The sequence below is a fragment of the Lactuca saligna genome, chromosome 1, assembly GCF_052625555.1.
Source record: "Lactuca saligna cultivar CGN05327 chromosome 1, ASM5262555v1, whole genome shotgun sequence".
In the NCBI taxonomy this organism is placed as follows: Eukaryota; Viridiplantae; Streptophyta; class Magnoliopsida; order Asterales; family Asteraceae; genus Lactuca; species Lactuca saligna.
Window position 1 is genome coordinate 41406728 of NC_136417.1, and position 18800 is coordinate 41425527.

Here is an 18800-nt window from a genome sequence, read left to right on the forward strand (position 1 = left end):
CGCTATGGGCACTATTCCATTTTCGTTCTCATTTAGGATCATTTTGTTACTTTATCAATGAAAAACTAATTTTAATGATCTCACTACACTTTAATTTTAAAATGCCCAAACAACTAACATAATTAAAAGCGGTCAAAGCAACTACGTCTACCGACAACTCTCATTCTCATCTTTTTCTGTACTCACGAAGACTTCATCTGCTATGATCGAACTCCATTAATGCTTTTTGTAAATCGAACCACACCTATGAGGCTACGACTTGAAACTTAACTCTTTATATCAACCATGATCTACTAATACGATATTGAACACGGGTAATACAATTAATCTCTATTTGACACTTTGACACTACGTAGTTTTCCTATTACCATAATAGAATATTATGTTATGTTTTTATATGACTTTTTAGGTTTATGATATTAATTCTATATAGACTTATAGTATTAATACTCAAATATATACAAATTCTATATAAATATAATATAAAATTATAAATTATATGTAATATTAAAAAAACGTTATATCACCGCTATACCACCGCGATAACCGCAATCTCAAATAGCGGCATGTGACCGCGATTGAAATTTTGACCGCGATAACTGCATAGCCACCAAGTAGTTGATCTTTAATCTGATCTCCACCACTCCTCGACCATTCCGTTTTCTGCATAAAACAATATTACTTACAAATATAAAAAAATCTTTGTCCCTCAATATTTTATATCACAAAAAACATTACATTTTAAGGAAAATCAAAGACTACTTGCTCAACGTCTGGCTAGTTTTGTCAGTTTCCCAAGCTCAAACCCATATGTTTAATAAGATAAAATAGTCAACAAACGATTTAGCCTTAGTTATTACATGATTTCAAAACAATCCATAATCCTTTTGTGTGTTGGCTACACATTAAAGCATCAGATAAAATAAAACAGGTTCCCATTAGAACAGCCAATAAGCTAGTAAAATATTTAAAATAGAAGACAAATCAGGGCTTCAAAGATAAAGTGGATTATTTGAGATTCCATAAATTTCTAGTGAGACCATTGTGGAAAAAAACTTACCATGTTCAGCCTAAGAAAAGCTTCAATAGCCATGTTGTCAAATGATTCAACGGCCTTTTCAATCATTGGCCCAATAGTCTTACCATGTTTTATCAGTAGAATTGTAAAAAATAAAAATAAATAAATAATTTAGTTTTTTTTTCCTTGATGGATATAGAGTCAAGCCTAAAAATTTGAAGAAAAGGCCATTATTGGCACCTTTCATGAACAATACAAGATGTAAAATTCATGAACTTCTTTTTGGTTGTACATTGTATAAAGCAATGCTTTGTTGTATTGAGAAATCTATATTAGAGTACAAGATATGATTGGCATATATAGCCAAGATTACAAACTGATTTAGAGATTATCTAGGAATATACAACTAAGTCTATTGACTAGGTTAAATACAGAATATGACTTGGTAAATATACATATAAAGCACACATGATAATATATCACTTAATACGCTCCCGCAAGATGGAGGATCCATCGGATACGCCAATCTTGGATCGTAGTCGTTGAAATGGACCCCGTGAGAGAGGTTTCGTTAGAGCATCTGCAAGCTGATCGACAGAGTTGACATGACGAACATGAAGGGAGCCATCTTGTACCTGTTCACGGACGAAGTGGTAGTCTAAGGCCACATGTTTCATTATTGAGTGGTAAACGGGATTCGCACATGAATATGTAGCACCGGTGTTGTCACAGAAAAGTGTAGGAGACTGAGGCAGCAAGATACCAAGTTCACGCAATAAGTTTTTAACCCACATAACTTCGGAGGCAGCATTGGCAAGGGCTTTGTATTCCGCCTCTGTAGACGAACGAGATACGGATTTTTGTCTTGCAGATCGCCAGGAGATAATATTGGAGCCAAGGAATAAAAGATAAGTTGTTGTTGAGCGACCACCATACTCAATACTACCCCAGTCGGAGTCCGAGAAGGCTGAAAGTGAGAGATTGGATTGCTTGTGAAGATATAAGCCATGATAAATTGTACCTTTGAGATATCGAAGAACTCTTTTTAAAGCTTGCCAATGTGTATCAGTAGGAGCATGCATGAACTGTGATAGTTTGTTGACCGCAAAAGATATATCCGGACGTGTAAACGCGAGGTACTGTAGTGAGCCCACAAGTTGGCGATACGGTGTTGGATCTGTACTGGGGGAGCCGTCATGCAAGGTGAGATGAGCTGATGAGTTTAACGGAGTAGTGACTTCTTTAGCTCCATCCATGTGAAATTGTTGTAAGAGATCATGGATGTGACGATGTTGGGAAAGAAAGAGACCAGTAGAGACAGGAATGACTTCAACACCTAAAAAATGATGAAGGGCACCTAGGTCTTTTATGGAGAACCGATTGGATAATGCGGAGACGAACTTGTCAAGAAAGGAGTTGTTGTTGCCGGTAAGTACAAAATCATCGACGTACACAAAGGAGATAACTAATGATGGTACCGGATTTATAAATGAACAAAGATGGATCAGCCTTGGATTTGTGAAAGCCAAACGACACAAGGAAGGAAGTGAGTTCGAGATACCGCTCTAGGTGCTTGTTTGAGCCCATAGAGAGATTTACGGAGTTTGCAAACATGAGTAGGATAATCAGGATGGATATAACCAGGAGGTTGAGTCATGAATACTTCTTCATGCAAGGTGCCATGAAGGAAAGCATTATTAACGTCTAGTTGTTGGATGTTCCAGTTGGAGGAGAGGGCAATGGATAGAACTGTGCGAATTGTGACAGGTTTAGTAACCGGACTGAATGTTTCGAAGTAGTCTTTGCCTTGTTGTTGGAGGAATCCTTTGGCGACTAAGCGGGCCTTATATTTGGAGATGGAACCATCCGGGTTGCGTTTAATGCGGAAAATCCATTTGCATCCTATTGGAGTGTGGGAGGATTTGGGTACTAGTTCCCAGGTACCATTTTGTAATAGAGCGTTGATCTCATGGTCCATGGCAGTGCACCATTGGGGATCCTTTAGAGCTTGAGTATGGGTGGTTGGTTTGATGGAGTTTGGAATGGGGTGTAAAGTAGTGGAGTTGATAAATGATTGGTTGTAATATTTGGTATTGGGTTTTCTATGCCGATGGGTAGGAAGCGTTGAGGTTGTAGGAGGTGGCTGTACTGTTGGGGATGGTGGATTGGAGGTGCTGGGAGATAGTGGTTGCTGGGTAGGGGTGGCTGGGTCCTCGTCGGGTGCAGTAGGGGAGTTGGTGATGGGTTCTGGGTGGGTAGTATCAGTTGTAGTGAATAGAGGAGGGGAAGGTGTAGGTGGCGGTGCTGTATTTTGAGAGGTGGGAAGGTCGTTAGTATGTAGAGGATTTTGTTCAGGTGTGAGTGAGTCGAGTAGCGTATCAGGGGTAGGGAGTGTTTCAGGAAGGTTTTCGGTGGTATAAGGGAATGTTGTTGGAATGAACTCCACATGTCTGGAATGGTATAATTTTTTGTTTTGAGTATCATAGCACTTGTATGCGGACTTAGATGATGAATACCCGAGAAATAGACAAGGGGCTGATCGTGGTTGTAATTTGGAGGTGGTATAGGGACGGAGCCACAGATAGCATAGGCAACCAAAGGGTTGTAGTTTATGATAATTTGGTGATTGGTGAAAGAGGCATTCAAAGGGGGATTTATTTTGGAGGAGGGGTGTTGGAAGGCGGTTGATAAGGTACACGGTTGTTTGGAATACATGGGACCAGAAGGTTAATGGCATGTGAGCATGATGGAGGAGTGCTAAACCAGTTTCAACTATGTGCCGGTGACGTCTTTCCGCAATGCCATTTTGTTCAGGAGTGTGGGGTGGAGTTGTGTAGTGAGATATACCATGCTGTTGAAGGTATGAGGTAAGACCTATGTATTCACCTCCATTGTCACTAAATAAGGATACAATGGGTAGCTGGAAGAATTTTTCAACTAACACTTTGAATTGTGGAAAGATGAGAGCAACGTCACTTTTGTGAGTCAAAGGATATAGCCATGTATACTTGGTGAAATAATCGACAAAGATGACATAATAAGAGAATTTATCAACAGATTTTTGTACCAGTCCCCATACATCCGAATAAATGAGTTGAAGTGGTTTTGTAGCAACAAAGGAATTTTGACCAAATGGCAATTTATGGCTTTTATTAATTGAACAAGATGGACAATGAACATTAGACTCAGACTGAAATCTAAAACCTAACTTAGAAACTAGTTGCTTGAAGACTTAACGCGAAGGATGACCAAGTTTGTGATGAAGAAGAAGTGGTGAGGTCTTGGAGGTGACATGAATGGAACGTGTTTTAGGGAACCGAGTGAGGTAAACGCCATCAGTTCTCTCTCCTCGCATGAGTCGCGCCCCCGTGTCCAGATCCTTCACATAAAAATGAGATGGAAAGAATTCCACCGAAACAAGATTAGTGTCACATAATTCACCAACAGAAACTAAATTCTTGTTTAATTTAGGAACATGAAGCACATTAGATAAAATTAATGGTTTGTGAGATGTGTGAATATAGGAGTGACCGGTATGTGTAATAGGTAAGCAGGTACCATCACCAAGCACTATCTTATCGGGTCCTCCGTATTCCGATACGTGATGAAGGGAGGTAGGATCTGATGCAACATGATTGGATGCCCCTGTATCAAAAATCCATTTTGGAGAGGCTGGGGAGGACGTGGTGACATTGGCAGTGGGCGGTGAAGGGCTGTGGCTGTCAGTTGTGATGTTGTTGTCGCGGAGGAAGCGTGCTAGTTTCCGGCAATCCTTGGTGAGGTGACCTGGGATGTGACAGAATTGACAAAACTGGTTGCTTTTTGTGTTTCGGTTACCACCAGGATTGTTGTTGTTATGCCATTGTGACTGCTGAGAGCCACGAGACTGATAGGGCGGTGAAGATCGAGTTTGGCGATTGTAAGAGTTGGTACTGAATGACCGATTGTGGAATCCTTGATTGCGGGTAGTGTAATTCACCGTGGTAGGCAGGATATCGGAAGGAGGAGAGGCTTCTTTGAGGCTACGTTCAAAGTCAGTAAGTTTGTCAAACAGTTCTGAGTATTCAATTGGATTTTCTTGTACCTTGAGAGTAGCAGCAATTGTGTGATATTCGTCGCCAAGCTGTGAGAGAATATGGACCTTAAGGTCCTCTTCGGTGATGGGGCTCTAGGCAAGGGCCAGGGAATCGGCGATAGCACGCATGTCCTTGAGAAATTCTGTGACCGATCGTGATCCTTTAGGGTTCTTCACAAGTTTAGATTTAAGGGAGATGATGCGTGACCTGGAAGTAGAGGCGTAACTGGAACTGAGTCGATTCCAAGCCTCACGAGCTGTTGTAGCAGATGATACCAGGGGTTGGATTGAATCTGAGCAACTCCCTAAAATTGCACTAAAGATCATCTGATCCTTGCAGTACCATGGCCGATACTCTGGATTTGCGATGGTTTTTCCGTCTTTGTCTGTGAGGGTGGTCGCCGGTGGTGCTGAGGTGAGGTGACCATCTAGGTCAAGGCTAATTAAGGTTGATTCAACCTGTTTTCTCCACACCGGATAATTGTTTGGCGTAAGTTTGATTGTGAGGTGAGTGGAGGCGGTGATTTGAGCGGTATTTTTGGAAGCCATTGTCGTGATTGTTGACTGATTTTAGAGAATAGGGTAGGAACGATTTGGCTCGTATGAGCAGGATGGCTCTGATACCATATAAAGCAATGCTTTGTTGTATTGAGAAATCTATATTAGAGTACAAGATACGATTGGCATATATAGCCAAGATTACAAACTGATTTAGAGATTATCTAGGAATATACAACTAAGTCTATTGACTAGGTTAAATACAGAATATGACTTGGTAAATATACATATAAAGCACACATGATAATATATCACTTAATACATTGCAGTACAAAACAATTTGAATGGAGTTCTTTTGGTTGTCAAATATATGAATTAAGAATTGATATCGATGCTTACCTACACATGAAGTTACTTTGTGTCCCTAAAGAACTCCCATTTGCCTTCCTACAACAACTGCTTTACAAGGACCTGTAGCCAATCACATCTCAATATCACGATACTACGGTGGGCGTCAAATTGTTTTGGTAAAAAATAGATTAAGTGCAATTAGACCAAGTTGTATGAGAGGTTGTGGTGTTAGTATAATGTAAGTATAAAATTATGATCAAGGTGAGACAAGCGAGTTATAAGGAAAGCACTTGATCCTTTATAGGATCTCTAACATAAAACATTGGATGTGATAATGATCACCTGCTTTGATGTGTTTTATTGAGTTAAATATGATATTACAAAGATGATGAAGGTGAACGAGTACAAGTGTATTAATCCAGCTAATTGTGTGTGCTGTGTGCTAAATATATGTGTTATTTATAGTATAATGCAAGTAACAAGAAGGCAGATAATTTCGGGATCCTTCAGAATCATCATATAAATGTTGTCTGGCTTCGTATTCTGAGTCTTTTTCCTGGTTGAGATGACTCTCCGTTGAGAATAAGTCTCATATTGAATAATTTTGCACATGTGATAAAAAAAGAAAAAATAATATAGCCGTTATAAGTGTTAGAAAATATTAGTGATAATAGTCAGGATTATGCGATATATTTAAGGAAAATGTGATTTCAGGGATATTAAGGATCCTGAATATGATTCTAGGATCCTGCCCCTAACAATTATACCAAACATTCAAAGTGAAAAAGATGATAAAATGATGCCAATCTTCAATTTCTTATAACCTTCAAGGCCTTCAAAGTGTGGACAAATGGCCCCAAACTCTGATGTCAAAAGTTTTCAAAACACTCCCACCAAACTTCCTCAAATAGAAGCCAAAAGCAAAATCATGAAAATGCCCCTGAAAGAAGTCACGCGGGTCGCGTGAGCTAGTCATCAATGGGCCATTTTCATTTCTTGGGCCTGAATTGCATTGGCCTAGTAGCCTAGTTTGAATTCCATCAACTCATAGCCCACGATTCTTCATTATTTCTTCAACTTCGACCAAAATCATCTCCTCTAAACCATCCAAAGCTCAAACACTCACTCGATCAATCAATTCCGCAACTACAATTATCTTTTTCCATCTTCTTTTAAGACCAAGACCTTGTTGATTGCCAATAAAATGCCTCCAAATTAGCCCATATCTTCCTTTGATCTTCTCAAGACCAAATAATCATATCACTTCTTAGACCATTAGCCCAATCGTGTCCGTCAAATAATTCGGAAATGTGCCGCAAACTCCATGTTTCAAGGTTTTGCACTCTCGTAATCGCTCCACATTGAATAGTCTTTGGTAAATCTACAAATAAGCTCAAAAAACTAGAAAGAACCCGATAAAAATGAAAAACAACAAAAAGAGGAAATATGCATGGGGATTAACTAAAATGAGATGAAATATTCTAAAATAGACTTATAAAATAAGTAAATAAAATGAAACTATCAAACTGCCACGATCACTAAGTCCTGTACAATTACCAGACTCATTCTCTTTCCGAATAACCAAATTGAAGGACTGATAAGGACAGGAATACAATGAAATGAATCATGCTGGCAAACATGCCATCTACCCCAACCAACTCCTTAGAATCCCCATGATTTTCCTTGATTCGAGTACGGATCAGGCGCTTCTAGTAGTACGACCCAATATTACCTTTCACACTTATCCATACTTTCCTTAAGAATCATCATGAATCCTCTAAGAATTGAGGGCTGGAAATGGTGGCTAGAAATGAGGCCAATCATGTTCTTTAAATAGGGACACACCCCTCATTTAGGGTTTTCACATTGAGCCTAGTACGCCCATCGTATTAGGTGGCTCCGTGTCCAAATCACGCACATGAGTACGCTGAGGTACACACGCGTATGCCCCGCGTACTCAGCTGCCACCTTTTCTCAAATAAGGGACCAAACATGCCAAAGCTTCAAACTATCATAGCTTATTCGTTATAAGCCCGTTCCCAACGAATCCGCACATCCACAGAAAGATGGCGAGAAGCCCTACGCTTCTAGTAACCCGTTGCAGCCTCAAGGCTTTCTGATGCCCGAGTTGCAGCCCACGAACCCTAAATCACAAACGATCCGAAACAAGATGTTACAATTTGTATTAATATGAAAGACAACTTTATATTTTACTAATGATTATGAATAAAACCTTTCGGTAAAACATATACTTTGATTTTCAAACTTTACTGTTGGATTTTTGGGATGTTACAACGACTATCGGAAGATGAAACAAGGAAGAAGAATAACAACGTTAAATATGTTATGAGCATTTATCACCATTAAATATGCATTTGAGACTATAAAAAAAGAAGATGATAGAATTAGAAACTCCACGGAAGAGAAGATCAATGAAAATGGATTTTTTTAATAAAATAACTCAGTTTTGATTGTTCTACATTTAAACTAGTATACCTACCAACCTTATACTCAATACCCCTAATAAATATTATATATAATTATTTAGTATATTAAATTTGGTGCGATTTAATTATTTACGGTTATTGAAAAAACTAAAACCATACTGTACCAAAAATTCGCGGTTTTTAGAAAATTAAAGAAAAACACATCATGAGTTTCAGTTTCGGTTTTTATTAAACAACATGAAAAACCCATCTTAAGTACTAATGGTGTAAGAAAAAAAACTTTGATTCAACTTGTCCCATCTGTCAAACTTCAGGGACCATTCTTGTAATTCAGTCTAGTATTTAGAAAAAGTCTATATTATATAAAGACAAAATTGCAAAAATGGTCCCTGTGGTATGCAAAATTTTGGGGTTTTAGTCCAAACAGTGACTTTTTTGGATTGGTGGTCCTTTTGACCATGTTTGCTTGTGGTTTTGGTCCCTCGGAAAACTGAAAAGACTAAAATGCCCTTTCTGATATATTTTTTGTATTTTTTTTGTTTAATTTAAATGAAAAAGAAAATAAATAACTAATTTGGTCTCTCTCTCTCTCTCTCTCTCTCTCTCACACACACACACACACACATAACACTAAACCCAAATATCCAGCTACTGCTATAGCAAATCTCGATCCCTCCAGTTCGTATCTCACCGGCCGAAGGAAAAGACCGACCAACTTGACACCGACCACCACCTCCCTCCGCCCTCTTCTGTCGAGTCACTCCAGCAATCACCGATGCCACTTTTTCCCTCCTTTGTCTTCGCCGGTAGAAGACCAAACAAAAGCATCAGAGGCTACCGGAGCTCCTCCCTCCGCCACCCACTGCCTCTTTCCCATCGAGAAACACCACCACCACCAACGATGGTGTTGCTGTTGCTGGGACCACCATGAAACCACCTCCCTCCTTGTTTTTTTCTGTTGATCGGAGCAACCCATTGGTAATCGTATTGCTTTTTTGAGAGATGAAGACTGGTAGAGAGACTGGGACAAATCAATTGAAACTTATCCTCCTTCAATCACCCGAACTTGTCGGAAAATAAAATGATTATGGATAATCGATTGAAGCTTCTCTATTATTTCTCAATCATAATCATCAAACCATTTTAATCCACATCTGCAATGTCTGTATTTACCCAAAATCAGAATCGTATCTCTCTGTCGATCAAACGCCTCAAATCTCTAACATTTTTCTTCAATTTCACTTCGCCGGCGGCCGACCTCCTTCTTCCAACTTAATCCGCTGCTAATATCTGCTCTCTTGTAATCTATTTTAGATTTTCTGCATTAATCTTTGTGAGCATATGTATGTATGAACTGATTTCATAATCCAAATTATGATTCTGCCAAATTTCTAAACGTGTTTTCGATTTCTGACTTGATTTCCACCGTATCTCTATCTAGTTCGATTTTAGAAAACCTAATTCAACTTAGTTTGACGAGTTTTGGTGTGTGTTCAATCTCGGGTGTAGTAAATCGTGTTTGTTGCTACAATACCATCGAAAGGGATCGCAAGCAACATCTTCTTTCTTTCTTCTTTTCCTGATTCGTTATGAAGCATGAAGGAGTCGATTTTTCTGGCGGTTCAAGCCTTCAATCGGGGTTGTGGGGGTTGAGAAGGGTAGCAACAGCCGGAGAGGGTGATGGATCATAAGGAAGAGAGAGAGAGAGAGAGAGAGAGAGAGAGAGAGAGAGACGTGGGCCCTTTTTTATTTTTTTAATTGTTAAAATAAATAAATAAATATTAAAATTTAAGAATAATGAAAGAAAAATGAAAAATAAATACCCTAAGGGTATTATAGTCATTTCAGTTTTTGGAGGGACCATTTTCACATACAAACCACTTCAAAAGGACTACGAAACCAAAAAAGTCACTGTTTGGACTAAAATCCCAAAATTTTGCATACCACAGGGACCATTTTTGCAATTTTGTCTTATATAAATTCGAAATTTGGAATTAAAACAAAAGTAGCTTGGGGAAGACGAAACCGGGTGGCGGGTTTTGTAGAAAACCGGGTTCTCCTAGTTTCATGTGTTTGAAAATAAAACTCGGAACTCGGCATATTCCTCTTCTTTTTACCAAACTCCTCCACCTGATTCACGCTACAATCTCCTCTCCATACTCCTATCGCTCTTCGTTCTGTAACTTATCTCTTTCGATTTCGATTTCCAAGAGTTCTTGCTGTTAATCAGTCAAAATGCATTCCAATCACTTGCTTCTCGAAGAACCTATCAGAATGGCATCCATCCTCGAGCCTTCTAAAGCTGTAAGTTTAATAAATTTCAATTCATCGATCCGTTTTGGCGTTTCTTCTTTAATTTTCATATTTACACATGTAATCATACTTGATATATATGTATATGTTTTTTTTACCTATTTCCGATCTAAGATTTTCTGAAAGAATTCGCGTTTTTGTTTTACGTATTTGCAGTCTTTTTTCCCCGCGATGACCAAAATCGTTGGAACTTTAGGTCCTCGCTCACGATCTGTGGATGTTATCTCTGGTTGCCTCAAAGCTGGCATGTCTGGTATGTCGTTATTATTATTTTTTCAATGTTTACGTGTGTGGTATTGATTTGAATTCGATCATCGACGATTTGCTATGCCGTTATGCTCGTATAATGATGTCAACTACGAGCCATTTAATGCATGTGATGTCAAATCGTTTTTCCAATCGCTTGTATAATACGATTATTGTTAATGTTGCTGACTTGAAAATTCGTTGTGCTCGTATAGCGATGTCAAACCTTGTATTTTTCAAACGCCAGAATATATATGATTATGACTTTTTTTCAATTTCCAGTATGCTTTTTATGTAGCTTTTGTTTTTACTCTCTAAAAAACCTGCAATTCGTTTCAATTTGAAGCTGGAGAGTAATTAATGCCTTCGGTTCCAAAAGAAATTACAGCTAGTCAGCTACTTTTACTTAAGAACAAGTTAAATCTATATACTGACAGTTTGGTGTGATGTTAAATGTCATAACCTCTTTTGTGGTTTGTTTGATGTTCATGTGGCAGTTGCTAGATTTGATTTTTCATGGGGAGACTGTGCTTATCACCAAGAAACTTTGGATAATCTAAAGACGGCTATCAAGAGCACTAAGAAGCTTTGTGCAGTATGTTCCCATTTCTATCCCTTTAACCTACTTCAGTTAATCTTAATCATCTTTATATGAATAACTCAGCATAATCAAAGTTTGTCTAAGAACTTAAATAATTTCTTTTACTTCCAGGTAATGCTCGATACAGTTGGGGCTGAGATGCAGGTGGTTAATAAGAGTGAGAAGTCCATTTCCCTTCAGCAGGATGGTAATGTTATCTTGACCCCTGATAAAGGTCAAGAAGCTTCTTCTCAAGTACTACCAATCAACTTCAATGGACTAGCTAAGGTGAGAACACCCATGCCATATCATCATTTACATTTTACACATATTGCCTTTAACACTGTTTATGTGCTCTTTGCAGGCTGTGAAGAAGGGAGATACCATTTTTATTGGCCAATACTTGTTCACTGGAAGTGAAACAACCTCTGTTTGGCTAGAAGTAAGACATTCTTTTTTTTAGTCTCATGTATTTTAGAAAGATGTTGCATGTCTCTTTATTAGAGGAAAGCATGAATTCTGTATAGAAAACCAAGTATAATTTGTTCATGACTGGATGTGATCAGGTTGATAAAGTGGATGGGGATGATGTTGATTGCAAGATCAAGAACACTGCAACTCTAGCAGGGGCATTGTTCACTCTCCATGCTTCTCAAATTCATATTGATCTGCCTACTCTCACTGAAAAAGATAAAGAGGTTAGCTTTGATTTGTATGATGATATTTAAAGTATAGTTATCCATTAAAAAGTAACATGTTTTTATGATGACTTTGTCTCCTATTTCAGAACATTAGCGCTTGGGGGGTTCCAAACAAGATTGACTTTCTCTCATTGTCATACACTCGCCATGCACAAGATGTTCGTGAAGTAAGTGTTCTTTTACAAATATGCCCTTATTTTTGTTATTACATTCTACTACTTTTATGTTTATCTAGTTATGCCAAGAGTTTTAACCTTTTGATTTACAACTAACTGCAGGCACGTGAATATCTTTCCAAGCTTGGTGATCTTAGTCAAACTCAAATATTTGCAAAAATTGAAAATATAGAGGTGATTAGTCATTAGTTATTTTTCATTCATATGGTTTTTAACTTTTTTTTTTTTAATATATTTTGAGTTTAGATCCATCAATGTCTTCATTTTGTTTACAGGGTCTAACTCACTTTGATGAGATCCTACAAGAGGCAGATGGTATTATCCTTTCTCGTGGAAATCTTGGCATTGATCTTCCACCAGAGAAGGTAAGTTTTTTCAAGCTAACAATTTTAATTTTGTAAAAAATATAATAAACTACTAAAATGGTTCCTGATTTTTACTTTGTTTAGTCCAAAATCAAAACTTATTTAAGCTTTTATCCTTATGTTTCATATCAGTTTTGGTTCTTGGATTGTTAAATCTAAGTACTCAACTATTTTTTTTTATTTTTATTTTTTTTTTTAAATGGCCATTTTGCCCTTGGATCAAACCTGAAAAAGTTATACCCCAAGGACCAAATTTGTTATTTAGGCGATTTTTATTTTACGCTCTATGTAATTATCATAATTTTATAATATCTTTTACTTGATTATTAATATATTTCTTTAAGTTAAGTTATGTTAATCTTTTATTTTTGTTAGATTATTATATGATTGATTTTTTTATTAATATTAGGAGAGACCATGGTATGTTGCCGTTTATGTGGGGCTCTTTTTATTTCAGTTTGGTTTCTATATAAAATTAAGAAATTTGGTCCATGTGTTATACTGGTTCTTTTTCATTGGGTTTGGTCCAAGGGCAAAATGGTCATGTAAAAAAACTTAACCACTGTGTAGTTAGATTTAATGCTCCAGAGTAGAGACCAAAATCAACATGAAACCTTGTAAATTGTAATGACCTAAATTGGAAAAGGTTTCGCTTTTGGACTTTTTAAAACACATTGAAATTCAGAATTCAGAAAGCACAGGGATCGTTTTTGTAATTGTAAAATATGCAAGGGCTTAACGCGAGGAAATGTATATTTTGCTTTTGCAGGTGTTTTTATTTCAGAAGACTGCTCTTTACAAGTGCAACATGGCTGGAAAACCTGCTGTGGTTACTCGTGTTGTGGATAGCATGACCGACAATTTAAGACCTACTCGTGCTGAAGCAACCGATGTTGCTAATGCTGTTTTAGATGGTTAGTTTCTTTTCCTTTTTTTTTTTTAAATAAAAAAATCTTAATCCTTATAAATAAATAATAAATGACGAGAATCTTTTCAGGAAGTGACGCAATTCTCCTTGGTGCGGAGACTCTGCGTGGATTATACCCTGTTGAGACAATATCCACTGTTGGTAAAATTTGTGCAGAGGTAACATACCAAACATCTCATTACATTTTTCATTATTAATTTTTATAACACATTGGACTTATTGCAGGCAGAAAAGGTTTTCAACCAAGATTTATATTTCAAGAAAACAGTGAAATACGTTGGAGAACCAATGACTCACTTGGAAGCAATTGCTTCATCAGCGGTTCGTGCAGCCATTAAAGTGAAAGCATCTGTTATTATCTGCTTCACTTCTTCCGGAAGAGCTGCAAGGTATATTCCATAATATATTTACATAAATTCATATTCCCATTTTTTTTTACTAATTTAAACGTAAAAAAAAAATGCGCAGATTGATCGCAAAGTATCGACCAACAATGCCGGTTTTATCAGTTGTGATTCCTCGGCTAAAAAGTAATCAGTTGAAGTGGAGTTTCAGTGGGGCATTTGAGGCAAGGCAGTCGCTTATTGTCAGAGGTCTTTTCCCCATGCTTGCTGATCCCCGACATCCCGTAAGTTTTTTTTTTAATTTTTACATAATAAAATGGAATTATTATTACTAAAGTTGTAAATGATTTTTTGATACAGGCTGAATCCAATAGTGCGACAAATGAATCGGTTCTAAAGGTTGCATTGGATTTTGGGAAAGCGTCTGGAGTGATCAAGTCACATGATCGAGTTGTGGTTTGCCAAAAGGTTGGAGATGCTTCCGTTGTTAAAATCATCGAGCTTGAAGATTAGAAATTTGGGTTTTGGACTTTTGGTTTGGGTACATCTTTCACATGACGTGATTTTTTTTTTTTTTCAGTTTTTTGGAAACGTGTATGTTATATTTATAAATGTTCCGGTGTGGGACAAATTTTGGTTTGGTTTTACAAGACAAAGATACAACGATTATTCATTTACCTTTATATCTCAATAGCTTCTTTAAGAATCGAATAAAAAGGGCTTCAGTTTTGTTTTTAGTTTTATTTTTATACTATTATATGTTTGAAAAATATAATGTATGTAACCTCCTCCTTCGTTTAGGTTTAATTTATAAAAAAAAAAAAAAAAAAAAAAAAAAAAATCGTCAAATGGGACTCTGTGAAATAAAATTGTTGAATCATTTATTGTTTGTATTTGTCTTCAGTTTTTTATAGATTGATTTAGGAAGTTGGTTGGAAGTTATGTTAGGAGGCAAATAGGAGAAATCAATTTTGGATACTTGTATATGGATATGAGTTTCAGGTTTGGTGCCTTGGTAATTTGGGGGTTTCGGTTTTCTAGTTATAACGTTAAGATAAGAATCTCTGCCAATAATGATATCCTACTTTTCCTATGTTTTCTGCTCTCATCCTTTTATGCTGGATAAATTATTTAGTAAATTATACGAATGGTTCCTATGGTTTAGGGTAATTTGCGTGTTTACCTTAAAGAACCAAACGTATAACAAAAACAAACAATACAAACTTTCGGAGTTAAAAAATAAGTTAAGGAATTAAAAAAATAAGTTAGAAACCAAATGTACAAATTACCTTAAACCATAAATTTACTCTAAATTATTTGAACAGGATTAAATCATTTCAGGATTAAACTTTTGGATTAAATCATGTCAATGGCGTGAGTAAAAAAGATAACTGAGAGCTTACGTGGAAGTGAAAGAATAAAGGAGAAAAAAATCACATTCGTTATTGATGAGTAAAAGACAATACTTAGGTACCCAAAAGTATTATTATAGGTATATACCAACTTAAGTACAAAAACAGCGCCCATGGCCTAATGGATAAGGCGTCTGACTTCTAATCAGGCGATTGTGGGTTCGAGTCCCACTGGGCGTGTGTAAACTTTTTTATTTTTTTTATTATTATTATATGATAATTTGATGTTCTTTTTTTTTATATATATGGCGAGAGTTGAAATGAAAATAGAGTTAAGAAATCACCATTTAAATGCTATTTGTTGTGTCAGGGTTATAGTTGCCGTAATTATGAATTTATGATCGGATGCCAACAAATGAAATAAAGTTATTTTTTATTTTCCACTGACGAAAGTGATTGAAAATTGTTTGCAAGAGTATTCTTTTATGCTAGGATGGTGTTTGGTTTTATTTATTCAAAAGTACATTGGTTTTGTTTTCTATTAAAATGAAAAAGATTCTTAAGGGTCAACTATAACTAGAACCTAATAAAAGACCTCTAAGCACACTCATTAACTTTAAAAGGTTGCTTAAAAATATTAATGAAAAAGATTGTTACGTATGATTATTACATAAAAATACACTACCAATCATTTTCTTTGAATTGCCAGTGTGTCACTATCATGGAAACTTGTATGAGAAATTTTCAAGCCATAACATTCCGGACCTTCGGACATCTTATACAGAAGATATCATTTGTCTCCATTGAAAAATAGCTTCTAAAAATAATACAGATTTAAAATTTGAAAATCACCTTCCCGTTATTAGTACGTGGTAATGAAATCCTAGAATTTATCTCCAATTTTATTATTATTTCAAGTAGAGATGATTTTTAGATATGAGTAATAGTAGAATGTTACGTGTATGGGGTTGATATAGCAAGGGGCGAACGAGCTACTTTTGGTTGGGTATTGCTATCCACACCTTTCACCCTACATAGGGTTAATTGACGTAAGTTTTATTTAATATATATTTTTTTGAACAACGAAAGGAATTAAATATTTATTAGGCTATCAAATATGGTTTGCCAACACCATTACGCCACCATGACCTCAACATCACCACCCACACCATCAACAATCATGGAGGAGGCATGGTGTGCTCAAGAACCCCAAAAGAGAAAAGGTTTCAGGCCCGACCACTCTACCCCATCTAGCTCAGTTCCTGATCAAATAAGTCTGTTTTGAAGGTTGCAATAGATTTTGGAAAAGCGTCACATGATCAAGTTGTGGTTTGCCGAAAGGTTGGAGATGCATTTGCGGTTAAAATTATCGAGCATAAAGATTAAAAATTAGGTTTGGGTTTGGGTGTATGACCTTTTTGGTTTTATGAGATACAATATTGTGTCCATTGTTTTTTATGTCTTAATAGAGTGATCAGAAATAAATTTTGGATATCTTTTTCTTAGTTAACTTTATTTGTATAACTTATATAACGGTAGCCCGTATATATTTATTATAACTCCAATTCTAAGCAACAAGGCGCCCATGGCCTAATGGATAAGGCGTCTGACTTCTAATCAGGCGATTGTGGGTTCGAGTCCCACTGGGCGTGTGAAGTTTTTATTTTTGTAAACCTCAGGTTTCCCCCCTTCTATTTTCTATTCCTTTCTTATTAATAAAAATACAATCACAATGTAACATTTATTTATTTTATTTTTTAAATCAGCGCATGCATTTCTATTAAAAAAAGCCATCATTATTCTTCTTTTTAAAAGAGACAATTTTTTTTTTACCTATAAATCTTATCCAAAATTTTGGTAAAATGATAATAATAATAATAAAGTAAGCTTTGCTTGGTGAACTTTAGTTATAGTGAGCCACAACTAATTTTGGACTTGTAGTCCAGTTAATAGATTGGTTGGAGGGAAGGGATCATCAATACCCATCCGTCCCCTACTAGCTCCACCAATGGTGTCGATGATGTGGCATTAGTGGTTAATGACGTAATGTCACCAAATGACTTATAGGTTGTGGCTTGGTGTTATGGAACGATGCTTATAAAACATATGTTGATGGATGGTTCATGTTTTGTTTGGGATAAAAGTTGTATTTTAGTAGTAGACTAGAAAATGTATGTTAGGCTTTGTGTTCTTCTATAATTTGCCAAAAAAATTAATCTTATGTTTGAAATATTTTATTTTATTTTACAAAAAGGTGATATCATAAATTAATTAATTGTATAATTCAAATAATATTATACTTTAACATAATATTATACATACACAAAGCTCAAAATAAGATGTGACGATAACATCAAATGCCAAGTTTTATGATCCACATCAAACATAATCGTTACAAGCATATTTTAGCCTTACGGCAAAAACAAAAAATACATTTATTGTTAAATTAAAATAGAAAGTAAAAACTATAACATGTTTATTGTGTTAGATAAATACCAAAATCAACGCACTTACCACATTGAGTTGTTTTGAGAAACCAGGTTTCGTTTTTTATGTTATATATGGTTTTTCTTTATTTAAAAATGAATGGAAGTGCCCAAACGACGCTCTGTTTTGAAAAAAAATATAACTAATTAAATATATTAGAAAATAAAATAATTAATATGGCTATATGGTTTTTGCTGACGGTTAAACTAACGTACATATCTTTATGTCATATATACCTTTATCTACGAAAAATAGGTTTATGAGTTATGGAACTGTAACTTATAAAAATGATATTTATGAATTGATTAGCTTATACATTTGTTTTAGATGTTCAAGTGAAGTAAGAGAATCCAAAAACATATTACTATCATTACTTATTTAAACTATTAACTAGAATTCAAGCCATTAATGGCGTTTTAATGGACTTTATGCTTGTAGTTGTTTGTGGTTTGATGTGATTCTAAATTTATTCGAACTTAATGTTGAACCATAAATCTATGTTAATTATTCAATTTGAGTCACAATCCATAATAATCAACTAATCATTGAGGGAAGTTAATGTCCTAGTTAGAGGTGTTTCTGACTTATATTGAATTTAATCATGAGTTTAAAGTTATGAGTCGCCATATCTTCAAATCAGGATTATACATCATTTGATTATTATTGATGTTAATTGAGGAAAACAAGCTAACTTATCTTCGTTTAGCATTTGATGGTCAAATGGACGATATAATGAAGAGTTGAAGTCATAAGAACCAAAGTATAATACCGTAATGGGGCAAAAACCATGAAATGGTGTTGCTTGGGCATTACACGATCATGTAACTGGCATGAAATTTTTTACAGGACCTATGTAGTAGTCTCCCCAATTTCTTGTAAATTTAATAACTTTTGCTCGGTTGATCTACTTAATCTCAAA

General features: G+C 35.9%; 1 protein-coding gene and 2 non-coding genes across 3 annotated transcripts; all 3 read left to right on the top strand.

The window, feature by feature from the left end:
• Positions 1-10444: 10444 nt before the first annotated feature.
• On the top strand, positions 10445-14779 carry LOC145033992 (pyruvate kinase 2, cytosolic-like). The gene is made up of 14 exons (XM_078982444.1): positions 10445-10693; positions 10859-10955; positions 11446-11543; positions 11661-11816; positions 11893-11970; positions 12095-12226; positions 12316-12396; positions 12508-12579; positions 12681-12770; positions 13540-13684; positions 13768-13856; positions 13924-14087; positions 14167-14326; positions 14403-14779. The coding sequence occupies exons 1-14, from the start codon at positions 10625-10627 to the stop codon at positions 14553-14555; spliced, it is 1584 nt and encodes a 527-aa protein (XP_078838570.1). The 5' UTR covers positions 10445-10624; the 3' UTR covers positions 14556-14779.
• A 782-nt stretch (positions 14780-15561) lies between these two features.
• Positions 15562-15634, top strand: TRNAR-UCU (transfer RNA arginine (anticodon UCU)). Its single transcript has one exon. It is a non-coding gene; the product is annotated as a tRNA-Arg (tRNA).
• A 1339-nt stretch (positions 15635-16973) lies between these two features.
• On the top strand, positions 16974-17046 carry TRNAR-UCU (transfer RNA arginine (anticodon UCU)). The gene has a single exon. It is a non-coding gene; the product is annotated as a tRNA-Arg (tRNA).
• The last annotated feature ends 1754 nt before the right edge of the window (positions 17047-18800 follow it).

Bases quoted from the DNA above. Each gene is read 5' to 3' on its own strand.
- LOC145033992 (XM_078982444.1), top strand. From the start codon at position 10,625: ATGCATTCCAATCACTTGCTTCTCGAAGAACCTATCAGAATGGCATCC. The intron at 12,227-12,315 runs GTTAGCTTTGAT...CTCCTATTTCAG, and splicing joins TCACTGAAAAAGATAAAGAG to AACATTAGCGCTTGGGGGGT. The intron at 14,088-14,166 runs GTATATTCCATA...AAAAATGCGCAG, and splicing joins TCTTCCGGAAGAGCTGCAAG to ATTGATCGCAAAGTATCGAC.